The sequence below is a fragment of the Nicotiana sylvestris genome, chromosome 6, assembly GCF_000393655.2.
Source record: "Nicotiana sylvestris chromosome 6, ASM39365v2, whole genome shotgun sequence".
NCBI lineage: Eukaryota > Viridiplantae > Streptophyta > Magnoliopsida > Solanales > Solanaceae > Nicotiana > Nicotiana sylvestris.
In genome coordinates this window covers 36,919,351-36,935,274 of record NC_091062.1, presented here as the reverse complement: position 1 = coordinate 36,935,274, position 15,924 = coordinate 36,919,351, and the positions used below count along the sequence as shown (strand labels likewise).

General features: G+C 33.8%; 1 protein-coding gene across 1 annotated transcript; it reads right to left on the bottom strand.

Annotated features, from left to right (window-relative positions):
• Positions 1-261: 261 nt before the first annotated feature.
• On the bottom strand, positions 262-12,374 carry LOC104233182 (disease resistance protein RPM1-like). The gene is made up of 3 exons (XM_009786528.2): positions 10,101-12,374; positions 3,129-3,351; positions 262-2,964 (listed from the first exon to the last, which is right to left on the bottom strand). Exons 1-3 carry the CDS (start codon positions 11,744-11,746, stop codon positions 466-468), a joined length of 4,368 nt encoding a protein of 1,455 aa, XP_009784830.1. The 5' UTR covers positions 11,747-12,374; the 3' UTR covers positions 262-465.
• Between the last annotated feature and the right edge of the window lie 3,550 nt (positions 12,375-15,924).

Sequence of the window (15,924 nt, the reverse complement as noted above, 5' to 3'; positions counted from 1 at the left end):
TGGATCAAATTAATTCGCGTGTCTATAAACCACATTACAAATTCAATTGTATCATTTTACGGGTAAACAATAATAGCACCTCTCTTCAAATTATGTACAATGCTCTTATAATCAGAATGAAAAAATAATGCACCACATATTAGAGCCTATTGTTTCAAAGAAATGGCCATGCATGACAAGCGATAGTATATTGCGTAATGCTTCACGAATAGTATATACACAGTAACACACTGAGTTTGAGCGTTTCTAACCAACAAAAAGGAATCCATAAATAAGCATCCCTTTGATTCAAACAAATCCCCGGAACAAATTTGGCTTTATAAAATGGGTTTTGCTTAGTAACTTCCAATCATATGAAAGAAAGAAAAATGTACACGGGAAAAGGGAGAACTCTATTACAGAAGAGAAATTATTCAAACTGTGACAATTTTGCAGTGGCAGAGAAGGGACGCAGTATGCATGAAATCATTTGAAAGGATCTTCCACCAAATGCTCAAGGTTACTCCAAAGCTGCCTTTGATTTTCTTTGATCTTATTTTGGAATTCCTGTGGTGACAACTTCAACCTCTTGAGAGCTGGCATATGTTGCAACTGAGAAGGAAGCATTTCTAATCTTGTGCATGATCTGATTTCCAAGCTTTCGAGATTAGGCATTGCTCCTTTTACAATTTTCATGGTTTCAAGTTCTTCTAATAGCCAGAGTTCAAGAAACCGAAGCTCAGGAAAACCACCTGAAGAGCAATTCATGCTCTTACATGTCGAAGATTTAGAATAAAACCTTAGAATGATCAGTTTCCGAAGGTTCTCTAATGCAGGCATCGGGTCATCCTGTAATTCTGAAGCTGACAATGTTAGGTCGATGAGATTTGTGGGAAATCCAGAAATAACAGATGGATACTTGAGCTTTCCGAGTAAATAGATGGTCGAAAGACTTGTGAGGCTTGACAATGGTTTCAGATAAAGAGTGGAAGGATTGCCGCGCTCATCAAAGGATTTCAATCTTAAAGATTCAAGTTGTTTCAGTTCCAAAATCCAGTCACCAACAGCCTCCAGTTGTGAATTCATGAGTTGTTGAGATGTCATGGCCCTACAAGACAAACCCAATTTTTTAACTTCTTTCAGGGTGTTAAGCCCCTCTAGCACTGGACTATCTTCATCTATGAAAGCACCCCACAATGTCTGCAACTCACTAAGAGCAATTCGCTTTGGCACACTAGGGAATTTGCTTCTATAGGTTTCACTCATGTATAAATGTCGAAGATAATGCATTTTCCATATTGATTCTGGCAGAGCGCTTATGTAGGTGTGTTTCAAATCCAGCAGTTGGAGGTTTAACATTTTGCTTATGCTGCTCGGGAGTTCTTCTAGGTAAGTCCACCTTAGCCCTAGATATCTTAAGCAACTGAGTGCCGATAGTTCCCTTGGCAACTGGGGTCTGAATACTTTCTCCAGGTCAAGTACCCTCAGGGACCGAAAGCACCGATTTGAAATGCATTTACTGAGGAAGCATCCGATGTTCTCTCCTGGTTTACTTCCTTCTTGTGTATCAAATGACAAGAAAGATAGGACATTTCCATATAGACGCCGGAATGAATTTGAAGAAATGGGATGATCATTTCCATGAATTTGACGATGAGTTACGTCATCTTCATGGAGATGATCAACGAGTCGACAAATCCTACCTGCAGAATCTTTGAAAAAATTTGCCTCCACAACCTTTTCTAGCCACTTTCGTGTGCCATCGCGGAGCTGACACACTTTTACTTTTCCATTGAGCTTTGTCTTTGTGGCTTGCACCACATTTTGGTCAATCAGTTCATTCAGATAGGTTTCAGCAATGTCCTCAGCTGATTTCTCTTCACCCCTCTTTTGCTTCGCTATGCCTTCTGCCACCCACAGCGCGATTAGTCTCCTGGCAGGGATTTTAAAATCTTTTGGAAATAGTAGGAAGTAATATAGGCATTGCCTCAGGTACCCAGGGACCTTTCCATAAATCACATCTGCAGATTCTAAATGAGGTGTTTTACGGTTTAGCCGTTCTACTACCTTCTCCCACTCTGACAAAACTCTTTTCTCTGCTGGAGTCTCTCTTACTCTGATAGGTGCTTGTATTTGGAAGTTGCTAATTTCATCTATCTCCTCGTTCCTTGCATCGGTCATATCATTCAGCTCTGAGTTCTGACAGAGGCTAAGAAGCTCCGAGGTGTTCTCAACTGCTTCATGTGCAGTGAAAAGTACAACACGACTGCCACTGGAAGCGTTTGGAAAAGCTTGTCGAAGGTCACTCCAGATTCCACGAATGATCTGAATATCATGGAAGACAACGAGGTATCTTATGGGGTATAAAAGTTCTTTAAGTGCTTGAGCTATTCCCTCATGACTTGACCATTTGTCTTTGCGTAAAGCATCTTGCAGTTTGGGCACAGACCATGATATTCCTTCTTGATCTTCAACTATACTGCCCTGATCATCATTATGTTCCGCTGGCTGTAATTGCTCGAGAACTTGATTTGCCATTTCTTTCAGGATAGCAATGACATTTAATTCCTGAGGCATCCTTATATACACGCGAACATCAAAATGACAGATGATGGTGTAATCGTCATTGAGTAGTTGTTGAAGTTTTGCCTTATCATTATCCTTTACATCTAAAATTGGAAAGATGCAGAGGTCTTGGCAGTTGATAAGCAGCCTTGCCTTTATTTTCTCAACAAAGTAAGGAGGAGTTCCAGCAATATGTTCAATTCCATAGTCGAGCCTTCTATTATGGAGCCTCTGAATCTTTTTCTTCAGTCGATTAACATGCGCTATCCACTTTGGATATGGCACGTTAAATGCATCGATAAATGAAATGACCAGCTTATTTCCTTTGCAGTACAAATCAATCAAATTCTTGATTTCTAAAGCAATGCCGCTAATTTCTTCCACCCAAACTTGCACTTTAGCATCAACTCTATCCATCATCTGAATGGCTCAAAGTGATAAACTTCACAAAATTAGTTAAGTAAGTGAAGATAATTTGAACCATAGTGCAGAATTTCTTGAAACTACGTACAGGCAAATTTCAAAATTTAAAAGATTTTCTGTGACTTGGTAGAAATGTGAAAAGCTTGAAAGTATGATATCACCTTAACATCTTCCATCAAAGCTTGCATCAGATTCATCTCTCTTTTGATTGATTGAATTTTGGTTGAGAGAAAACCAGAAGGGTATGGTTCTCGCTCTTCAATACTCTGGATGACAGCACCTGAGCCTTTTCTTCCTTTGATGGTTATGTCATATGTCATCTTCCATTCATGGACCTGGTCAATCCGATTCATGATCCACGAAAGCTTCTTTGCAAAACCGTACCTATTCATGTCGAAAGAAAAGAAACGATCAAAACTTTCTTCACAAGTAATATAAACACAACATAAAGACTTGAAACTTCTGAACTCTAACAGAGTATTCAGGCTTCGGTATCTCCCCAATCTAGATAATTAATGACAGAAAAATGTATTAATCAATCGATAACAAAGCAGAAAGTGTTGAACGGATTGGGACAAAGGGAGTTAAAATTACTAGTCGGGGTTAGGCTCGACACTTACTGAGTACAGTAAGTCGGTTGTACTCATACTACACTTTTGCACTTTTTGTGCAGATGCTGATATTGGTCCCAACAATATTCAGAGAGGCCAGTAGCTTGGACAAATGAGGAGACTCCAGGTAGTGTTGCATCTCCGTTCACAAACTCTAGAGTCACCTTATTCTGTTACTGTTTCATTGTATCAAACAATATTGTATTTCTTTTCAGATGTTGCATTTAGTACTCTTAAAAGCTCATGTATTCAGTAACAACTCAGGTACTCAGTAACACCAGGTCCTGAACAACCTCCCAGGACTTGTTAGCCGGTAGCGTTGTTTTTGACTTATTATGTTATTTATGAGCTTCGACCTTATTTAATTATGATATTATGATGTTTAATATTAGTTCAGTATCTTTTGTCATTGTTGAAATATTGGCTTGCCAGCGGTGCTAGGCGTCACCATGACCGCTTTGTGGGATTTTGGATCGTAAAAGTTTCACTTGTCCCATGATCCTTCTCAGGGAGAAATTCAAAAATAGCCAGATTTACAAGTGGACATTCAAAAATAGCCACAGTTTCAAAAGTAATCGAAATTTAGTCATTTTTCATGTAAAGATAAATATGAACGGAAACACTGTTCAAAATCCGGAAAAATACCCCAGCATAATATACTGGAGTTTGGAGCACCGGTGCTCCAGTCTCCAGTATATTATATTAGAGCCAGCAAAGTATACCGGTCCAGCATAATATGCTAGAAGTTCATACACAGGTGCACCGAACTCCAGTATATTATGCTGGACCAGTCTCTGTTGCAGCAAAATAGTGGCTATTTTTCAATGACTTGGCAAACGTTGGCTATTTTTGAATGACCAGTCCGAAAACTGGCTAGACCGTCCTATTTTAACTCATTCTCCTCCTTGAACATAAAAAGACCTCCCTGATTCAGGGTCCTCAAAGCTCATTTCGTCCCACTTATAGAAAAGAAATGTAGTAAAGATTTTGTGGGTTTGCTGACAATATTCTTAGAATGTAGTGAATTAATAGAAGCAGTGTTGAAGAGAAGAAAGAAAAGCCGAAGCAATATCATGTTTAATGTATTTGGACTTGGGAGGTTGCTTTAGATAGAAAATGTAAATGTTTGCCAGCAGTGGCGGATCAGGATTCTGATCAAGAGGGTTCAATATTATAAAAAGGTGAACAGTAAAAAGTTTCATCGAATAGATTCATCAAAATTTGTTGAATCTAAATGCAGTGTCAAACAAGTTCATCGAAAAAATTTAAATCTATATGTTGGATTAAAACTAATACGTTTGTTTATTTTGAAGTAATCGTTTTTATCCCAGAAAAAACGTAAAAGGCTAGTAAAAATGGGCATTCTAAGGAAGAAAAGGCATATATATATATATATATATATATATATATATATATATATATATAATAAACAAAAAATGAGCAAAAGATAATTGCAAAAACAATTATTTTAATAATTAAATAAGACAAAAAAGTTCATTGTTCATAGAAAGAAAGAATAATTGTAGTGTGTGGGTATTATGGTTTGAACCTCTGCCTTTAAAGAAAGATTGTTTAAGGGTATGTAACATTTAATATATACCAATAAAACTTAAATTTAACCTTATATACCCATTATAATTTTCTGCGAAGGGGATTCGGATGAACATCCTTCTGCCAGTGGCGGAGCCACATGCATCCAAGGGGTGTTAACCGACACTCATTCGCTAAAAAATTACACTGTATAAATACGTAAAAAAAAACTTTTTAATGTATATATATATAATTTGTTGAACCTCTTTAATTTCATGTATATTTACTTTTTTATATTTTGATATCCCTTAATAAAAATTCTAGTTCCGCTATTACGTCTGCCCCTAAATTCGCTCCGTAAAAATTACACGGGGCGCCCTATTTGGTCGCCCCTATTTAACCTATACCCATTTTTTTTAAAAGTTTTAACTTGTACCCACTTTTTAAACAACTTCAGTCCCCTTTCTCATCCTCCTTCTCCTCATTCGTTTTCTTTTCTTCTTCTTTCTTCTGTTATTGTTGGTGCTACTATGAAACTTCAGTTCATGGGATGATTGCCATAAATATGTTTATCAGATTATTTAAAAATAAATTATAAATAATTATGTAAGTTAGTAGACAATAATTTGTGAATATTTCCACGTACGTAAGTTAGTAGACAATGATAATTATGTTCTTTCACGTTTATTATTTTCAAAATTTATGATTTAAATACTGTTGGCAATCTGATTATTTATCTGGTATGTTAGAAAGCTTTTTCAAAAACTTCAGCTTATATAGTGCTGAAATTTTTACAAATGAACTAAATAACTTCAACATCTTCTGCTGAAGTTTTTGAAAAAGCTTTATGACAAAACTAACGAATCCAGGACCAAAAAACTCCAGTGCTAAAGTTTTTACAAATGAACTAAATAACTTCAGCATCTTCTGCTGAAATTTTTGAAAAAGCTTATCTAGGACAAAAAAATTCAACTTATTTAGTGCTGAAGTTTTTATAAATGAACTAAATAATTTCAGCATCTTCTGCTGAAGTATTTGAAAAAGCTTAATGACAAAACTAATAAATCCAGGACAAAAAAACTTCAGCTTATTTAGTGCAATTACAAACAAAAACTTCAGCAAATAGAGAACAAAACTTCAGCTACTATGCTTAAGTTCAGCAATTACAAACAAAAACTTCGGCACACTTGGTTCAGCACACTTGCTACTTCAGGCCCGTCTACTAGAATGCTGAAGTTTTGCGTGATTGTCTTTGCTACTTCAGCCCTGTATGCTGAAGTTACGCGAATAAATGGATATACTTACAACTTTATTTGCAAAACGGGCACAAGTTAAAACATGACTCAAAAAGCGGGTATAGATACAAATCCCCCATTCGCCCCTGTTTGCAAGAATATGCAGGCAAAGTGGGCCCAGTGCAAGTGAAACTAGGAATAAAAAACGACGAATGAAGGAAGCTAAGATGCCTTATTGCCTTTAGCTTTACACCTCTGCTATTTCTTGTTTTAAGTTTGTCGTTTGTTCTATCATTTCCTGCAGCCTTTATCATTTTATTCATTACTTATTTTTTTCAAAAAGAAGGATTAACCTAAGGATTTGTGATAGAGCTTCAAATGACTCAAATGAATTAAGAGAGTTAATTACTCAAATGATCACTCAACTATCCCAAATTATTTGATAAAGTCATTTTTTTTATTTGTAACAACAAAGTCACTTAACTATGTCTATAGTACTCAGAAGATCACTTAACTAGATTTTTCAAATTTTGGATTGCCAAATACTTATTTTACCCTCTAAATTATAAATATTTATCTTCTTTTTATTTTTTTAACTTTTTAATATTATGATTTTCTCTATTTTTATTGACTTACCTATAGAATAAATAAACTTTATTTATAAATAAAAAAAAAGTATTTAAGCATATATAATGTTGGAATAACAAAATAATGAGCATAGTAAAAAAACTAATTAGAATAATTTGTTCGTAATAATAATTTTAGTATTACCAACAAAAATTCAAAAATTTATTTACACAATTGAGAATAAAAGAAAATAAAGGTTGTAAAATATATATTCCATGCACGTAATATAAAAATAATTATTTAAATAAATATATTTTTATAATATACATTATATATTCTTGAAAATTATGCTCAATTATATTATTATTCCATCATTACATGAGCTGAAAAATAATTTTTTTTTTATAAATAAAATATTTATTCTATAAGTAAGTCCACAATGTATATTAAAAAGAGAAAAAAATATAATATTTTAAAAGTTAAATTTTTTTGATAATTTAGAGGGTAAAATAGATATTTATCAATCAAATATTTGAAAAAACTAGTTGAGTGACCTTGTGAGTGCTATAGACATAGTTAAGTGACTTTGTTGTTACAAAAGAAAGAAAATTAACTTTAGCAGATAATTTGGGATAATTGAGTAACCATTTGAGTAATTGACTCTGAATTTAGAGAAAAACTTTCTGACTTAGGTCAAAATAAGCTAATTTGGACTGCCACGTGGCCAATAGACAACAATTTCAGGCAATTTAATTAATTGCTCACATGCTTGAACGGAAGTGCTTTCACCTTCAAAGACACATCAGCGGATAGGGTGCTGCCAATTTAATATAAGCAATATTTGAAATATTATTTGCAAATCAATGTTTGTTTTACAATTGGATTTTAAGTTATATCACAAATATTTGTAAAAAAAATACAACACTATCAACAACTTTGATCTTAATTTGTAATAGCAGCATATTAGTTACCAAGTTTACCAAATTATCAATTAATTTGTATAAAGAGAGTTAATTATAATTAGTTAACAACTGATTTGGTTATGTAAGTATTTCATTTACTTATAGGTTACCGATAGCACCTTTTCATTTTTGACCAAGTCTACCCACCAGAACATAAAATGATCAAAAAGCACACCTATAATCAGGATAAAGAAAAAAAGATAATGAATGACAAATTTTGGATACGGGTTTTTACTTTGGCCCACAGGAAATGGAAAATTCAACGGTATCGTTGGCCCCCATGCTTTTGTTTTTAGGGAACAAGAGCTAGCAATTGGGAAATTCAACGATATATTGGCTGGACCAAGTGGGGTGGCTTTTATATTTGGGAACAAGGATAATTTATTTATGATACAATGGGGAAATTCAACATAGCTCGACCAAATGACAGTGTCTTTTGTTTTTTTGGAGAACAAGGCAATTTATAATGCAATTAAGAAATTCAACGATATCATTGGCTTGACAAATTGAGAGTGGTTTTATTTTTGGTGAACGAGGGCAATTTGTAATACAAATGCGAAAGCCAACATAATGATATCATAAATGTGGGAATCTTTTTGGCAGGTCACGGTTGACCCCTTCTTGCTCATTCGCAATTACTATCACAAGTTGTTTCCCGTATTCCTTATGATCTTAAAGTTTCCCCGGAGAGTTCTGAGGCAATGATTAGGCTTTCTTCTTTCTCGTCTTTCTTTTTTTTTTTTTTTTTTTTTTTGTATTGGAATGCTCGCATAAGCTTATGCATCTATTGATTTCTTCTTCTCTTTTGTCCTATTTATGAATTAGTAATACATTAGATTGTTGTTTGTTCCTTTTAGATTTTGTGGTAATAGTATTTTTGGATATCCTTTTCACATTCTTATTACACCTTATAAGAATGAATGGCAAGGTGTCTAATTACATTATCATATTTCTCTTGTTTCTGTTTGAAATTCTTTTTTTTCACAAAAGTTGTGCTTTTTTATTTCAATATTTCACTTAGTAACACTTGCAAGCTATACGTAGATCTTTTTTTTTTTTTTTTTTTTGCCTATTAGGCCATCTCCAACCCTAATACCAAATTTTACACCAAAATGGTGTAACACCAAATTTACTCCAACCATTACACCATTTTTTACACCAAATCTTCTCTCTCTTCTATATTATATTATTATCTTCTATTTACTTTTCATTTTTTATTTCCTTCACACTAATACTATCTTTTTTCTTTTTTCCATATTAATTATATATAATTCACATTCACCACTTATATAATTATTTATTACAAAATTATTTTAAAGGATAAATCAACTAACAGTGAAATCATTGATAAAAGATAATTAAATAAATATTACACCATTTGCATTTTTTATTTTTAAATAATGGTTATATCTCTTTTTATACAATTATAATAATAATAAAATTAACTTATAATTTTATATAAATATAATATATACAATTATTAATATATCAAAAAATAGGATATAAAATTAAAACTATAAAGATCTTAATATAAAATTTAATTATATACACAATATATGATAAATTAAAAGTCCAAAAAATAAAAAGATTAAAAAAGTAATAATAAACCAAATTTGGAGTGATGAATAGTGTTGCACCAAATTTGGTGCAACACTATTCATGCTCTATAATGGTGCAAGATTTAGTGTTGCATGGGAGGGGGAAAAAACACTATTTCTTTCACCAAATGGATTTGGCGCAAGAAATGGTTCATCCTTCGAGATGGTCTTAGACAAGTTCATTTTCTACTAACTGCTTACTATGTTGGGACTTGTATTTATAGGGTAACATAATATTTTGATATTATCTATATTGTTCTAGCAAGTTTGTACTGATCGACATGGAACACACGTGTCAAGTAACTAGTTCTTTGAAAATGTGCTAAAAAGAAGACGCAGAAAGTGTATTTTCAGATCTGGGGCATTGATATAGCTGGAATATATAAGCTTTTAAAGGAAAACTCAAAGGTATTGCGTGAAGTTTAACAAAAAAAGCAAGAATTTTAAGATTTGTGGTCTAAAAAAATTATAAATATTTTATGGTTATAAATTATTTTATCTAAAGTTAAATTGTTCCTAAATATAAAAAGATATTATTCACTTTTAGACCAAATAGAAAGGAAAGTATGCCTTAGTGGGACTAAACAATGCAACAAGTTTCGAATGATGGTTAAGTTGGAGAAGTCGAACCTTTTATTGAGGAGAATGGCGGGACCAGCTCCCTGCTCTAAAACATGACGTGCTTCTTCGACGACAGCTTGCACTTCCTCCGCCCAAATATTTAGCCTTGCATCCAGCTCCATCATTGTCCGAATATCTTTTAGCAACGCATCCATTAGCTGCAACTCTCTTTCAACTGAATGCCGAAGGTCTGGAGTGTTGCCAATTGTAGAAAAAATACTTCTAAAGATGATAAAATATAGCCAAATGGGAATGCTGAATGGGAAAAACCACAACCACCATTCTCTAAAGAAGGTGCGCTCTGATTCAGAAAGCCTAAATCTAGAGCACCTAATAATTAATCTTCTCCCTGTTAAACAAAACAGCGACCACCGCTGGCGCTGCCTTGGATTTGATTCTCTCAAGGTGCGCTCTTCATCATCTCCTGAAAGTATGTCCAGGGGTGGTGGTTGCGGGATAACAGTACTAGCTGCTTGTTGCGTGATGCTGCTGATATCGTATGCTATTTTCCTGTTCGACATGTAATAAATCTGTTTTTGTATTTTCTTAACTCTATTTTCAAACCTAATCAAACTCAGTGGATTGAATAAATAACCCCTTTCTTCTATGATTCCTTGTGCAAAAACAGCCTTGGCCTCAAGATCAGGATAGATTTCTTCCATCTGCCGGAACCAAACCTTATTTCTCTCGTCTGAATCTTCTCTAATTTGGGCATGTTCAATGAAATACTTCATTAGCTCCATCTCCACTTTAAGCCACTCTGTTATATCTTTGGTTGAGGAAACTGCAGACACTGAGGTATACATATCCGGACTTATTGGTTTGGGGACAACCACCCTCCTCCATGTCTCTCTTCCTCTTAATTCACCAATTTCATATGTATGGTATCTTCTCCATATTTCAGAGATTTGCTTCCTGATCTTCAGAATTTTCTGATCAAGCCGAGGTACGTTGTAAAGCGAATATAATGGTGCAATAAGAGATCTAAAACCATTGCCCTGTTTCACGCCGTCATGTACCCGGGATGCAAAGGTATCATAAACCAACTGAAAAACACCTTCTATCTGGTGCACCCAAACTTGGTATAACTGTTGATCTTCTAACCCTTCCACTTCATCTAGAATATCCTGCAAAGGAGTTAGTTCATCTCTCACGGACTTAACCACCTTAAGATCTCTTGCATCAAGAAGCCATTTTTGACTCAATACAGTATTGAGCTGCTCCATAGCGGAAGAGACAGTGTTGTTGGGTCTGCGCGTTGCCGTTTCGACCGTGATTTGTCCATCCTGATCCTTATCAGCACTATTTCCGATAATAATCTTCTTCCCCTTCTCAGAAACACTATGGATCTGAGTCATGAGCTCTTTTAGCTCTATGGCCAGTCTGTACTTTCTTCTCAAGTCTATTGTGCCTTGTTTTTGAAATCTCTTTGTGTAAGTTGCGATTAGATCCTCAGCTCTCCGAGCCACTTCTTCAGTCTCCTTTTCCCACTCTATAGCACAAGGGTCCTGTTCGTCCCTGGCCCGAACAGATTCCAGAACAGTTTCCATTAGTCTGAGTTCCCTTTCTATCCATTCCACCTCCTCCTCTATTCCTGTAATTAGTTCTGATTCTTTAACAGCCATTTCTGTCAATTTTATCACAAGAGAAGACATGTTTCGTTGATTAAAGCTAAACCACACAGAGTAATTGAGCTACTTGCGTCGTCTCTCCCGGTGCTACATATGAGCTGCAAAAAATAAATTTTGGGAAATGGAAGGTGATTGCGTCCTCCTTAAAACATTTTTAGACATGAGAGAAATGTTAGGACCCTAAAAATTAGGTGTCATACCGAAGCTAGCAAAGCAAACATTGGGTGATGATAAATCATACAACAAAGAGAAGTATCAAAAGAGATCCAAACATTTAACGTGTTTCGGTCAACTGACTTACCTCCACAGCGGAGATGAGCATTCCACTATATAAAAAGAGAGTACAAAATATCGAGAGAACAAACTCACGAAGAGAGAAACACAAGTGACACACTAACACTTTTCCCGTAAAGTTCTCCCCCTAAATACGACTCTCAAACCCTACATTGTGGATGTTGTTGAATGAAAAGGAAGAATCTTCAATTTATAAAAATACAAACTTTTTCCTACAAGAAAAAGGACTAGCCAAGTATAGAAGAATTACAATTTTCTTCATACAAAAAGTAAAACCCAATATAGGTAATTATATTGTTCTTTTCTTCAACAAATAAGAAAATCAAATATGGTAAGAAAGTTATGGCAAATATCTAAAAAAAAAAAAAAAATATATATATATCTCTTCTCCCACTTTAGTTAACGAGTACGACGGAGAATCTAATTCTTAAATAGAACGGTAGACGAATTCGAAGAGAAGGAGAAGAGAACCAGCCTCCACAACTGCTAGTTATCACACTTTGTCAACGCGGGACAATTGATACAGATTCCAGGAAAATACCAGGATGTTGGTTTTCATTTACACAAAAGCCTACCCATCACAAACCAATTAGTCAACTGTAAACTTACTTATGCTCAGATACACCAACCACAATTAAGCTACATAATTAGACGTTATATATTTTATTCACATCTTGAATCAAGTCGCTATCCTTATTATAACCAATCAACATGAAGTGTAAATTCCCATAAATCAACTCATTGAAACAAGAAAATTTTGATTCTAAATGTGCGGTCCATTACAACATTTGGAAAAAAAAAAACACCGTCAATTCAATTCAATCTGAAAAAAGTAACCTTGCTCTATGATATAAAAGCAATTATTTGAACTAACAAAATCTGTAATGATCTGATCGGTCGTTTTGTGCATTTGCGTTCCATTCAGCGATTTGAAGCCTTAAGTAGCTTCTTATGATGTATTATGACTTGTGTGAATCGTCGGTTTTGGTTTTCAGGTGATTCGGGGTTGATTTGGAAGAATGATTCTCAAGTATGAAGCTTTAAGTTGGAAGAGCTGACCAAGTTTGACTTTTGTGTATTTGATCCAGATCGGAGTTCTGATGGTTTCATTAGGTCTGGATGGTAATTTTGGACTTGGGCATATGCACGGATTTGCATTTGGATATTTCTTGAAGGTTTTGGCATTAATTGGCGAAAGTTAGCAATTTGAAAATTTGGAAAGTTCGAAGGTTTGACCGGGATTTGACTTTGATGATATTGGATTCGAATTGTGGTTCTGGGAATTAGAATAGCTTCATTATGTAATTTGGGACTTGTTTGTAAAATTTGAGATCATCTCGGATTGATTTGATATGGTTTGGCACGAGTTTTGGTTGTTGAAAGTTCAAAAATTCATTAAGTTCGATTTGAGGTACGATTTGTGGTTTGAATTTTGTTATGCGTGATTTGAGGGCTCGAGTAGGTTTGAGTTACATTTTGGGACTTCTTGGCATATTTGGACGAGGTCCCGAGGGGGCTCGGGTTTCTTTCGGACAAGTGAAAGATTAATTTGGTCATGTTGGCAGTTCTGGTGCAGGTTCTTCGCACATGCGCATATTTGGCCGCAGGTGCGAACGCGCTTATGCGATGGTGTTGATATTCAATTTTGTCCCTCCTTTCTTCCAATTAATTTTCTTGAGCTTCTAAATTATTAATATCAAATACTTTATTTTCTACTACTATTTCCATTCATTATTATTGTTATTGTTATTTTATTACTACTACTATAGGTATTATTATTATTAAGATTACTATTACGATTACTATTCTTGTCATTATTATTAGTATTATACTTTTATTACTACTATTGTTATTATTATTATTATTATTATTATTATTATTATTATTATTATTATTATTATTATTATTATCTACTTAATATATTTTATAATACATTTGAAAGAGTTAATTAAGGTAAAAATAGCACGGTATAGCTAGTTTTCAGACTGGTCATTCAAAAATAGCCAGCGTTTACGAAGTCAATGAAAAATAGCCACTATTTTGCTGCAACAGAGACCGGTCCAGCATAATATACTGGAGTTCGGTGCACCTGTGTATGAACTCCAGCATATTATGCTGGACCGGTATACTTTGCTGACTCCAGTATAATATACTGGAGACTGGAGCACCGGTGCTCCAAACTCCAGTATATTATACTGGACAATTATACTTGCTGGAACTCCAGTATATTATGCTGGAGTTCTAGTGTACTTATGCTGGAACTCCATCATATTATGCTGGAGTTCCAGCATACTTATCCTGGAACTCCAGTATAATATGCTGGAATTCAAGCATACTTATGCTGGAACTCCAGTATAATATACTGGCGTATTTTCCGGGTTTTGAACAGTGTTTTCGCTTAAATTTATCTTTACATGAAAAGTGGCTAAATTTTGATTACTTTTAAAACTGGGCTATTTTTGAACGACCAGTTATAAATCTGGCTATTTTTGAATTTCTCCCCTAACTAAGTCTAATTTAGGAGCCCAAAGAAATACCAAGAAAAAAGGACCATTTCAAGTCCCAATTAAGAGAACCATTTAAGGTCAGCCCAAAGACCTTTATTCCCCCAAGACCAAACCCACTCGGCCAAAATTTTAAATTAGCCCAAGTTCTCTTAGTAGCCCACATACACATATTCAGAATCGATCTAATCCAAACTAATTAACCCATTACAATAGGCTAGGGTTCCAAAATCTCTTTACAGCCGGGCGTCTTCCACTACTAGAATTTCGGAAAAAAGCGATCAAAGTTGGTCTGTCAAGAAAAGCAACCAAAGTTGATCGCTAAATTAGCGAAAATAATAAAATAATTATTTGATATACATTAGCGACCAAGGTTGGTCGCTACTTTCATCAAAATATTGACTGGACTGGTCAGACTTACTTGGTCAAAGGTATACTGAGATTAGCGACCAACGTTGGTCGCTACAGGGGGACTCACTTATAAAATTATAATAATTATAATATTATTTAAAAATATTATAAAATATAAATAAATATAATTTAAAATTAAGCAGATAACGACCAACTTTGGTCGCTAAAATGGGACCCAGTTATAAAATTTTAATAATTATATTTTTATTTAAAAAAAATATAAAATATAAAAAAATATAATTCAAATTTAGCGACCAAAGTTGGCCGCTTACAAAAATAGAGACCAACTTTGGTCGCTAATTTAGGACCCAGTTCTAACGTTTAACAATTATATTATTATTTTAAATATTAAATAAAATATAAATAAATATGATTTAAATTTAGCGGCCAACTTTGGTCGCTAATTTAAATTTATGTATATTTAGCGACCAAAGTTGGTCTCTTTTCAGGTCAACAATGGTCAAAATTAAAAATCACTTTTGTATTTACTATCTAAATAATATAAATGTAACTCGTTAACACTTTTATAATACAAAGGATGAATAGACTAAAATATACTCTAACATGCTATATATGCAGTTAAGCAGTACTACGAAGCGTGCGTGTGTTTATATATATATATAAGAACATGAAGCGCTCGGAACACAGGGACAGATTCTTTTAGGTATTGATACACTTGTAAATTGATTCATCACTTATAACATACTCATATGCATGTATATATATATATATATATATATATATATATATATATATATATATATATAGCTTATATACTATATACTATATATATATAAGCTATATTCGATATAATATTAGCTAATGCACTAATACTTAGTGCATAGTATAGTATAGTATATATATACTAAGTGTATAGTATAGTGTATTATATATTTTTGTATATATTATATTTATATAAAATTATAAGTTAATTTTATTATTATTATAATTGTATAAAAAGAAATATAACCATTATTTAAAAATAAAAAATGC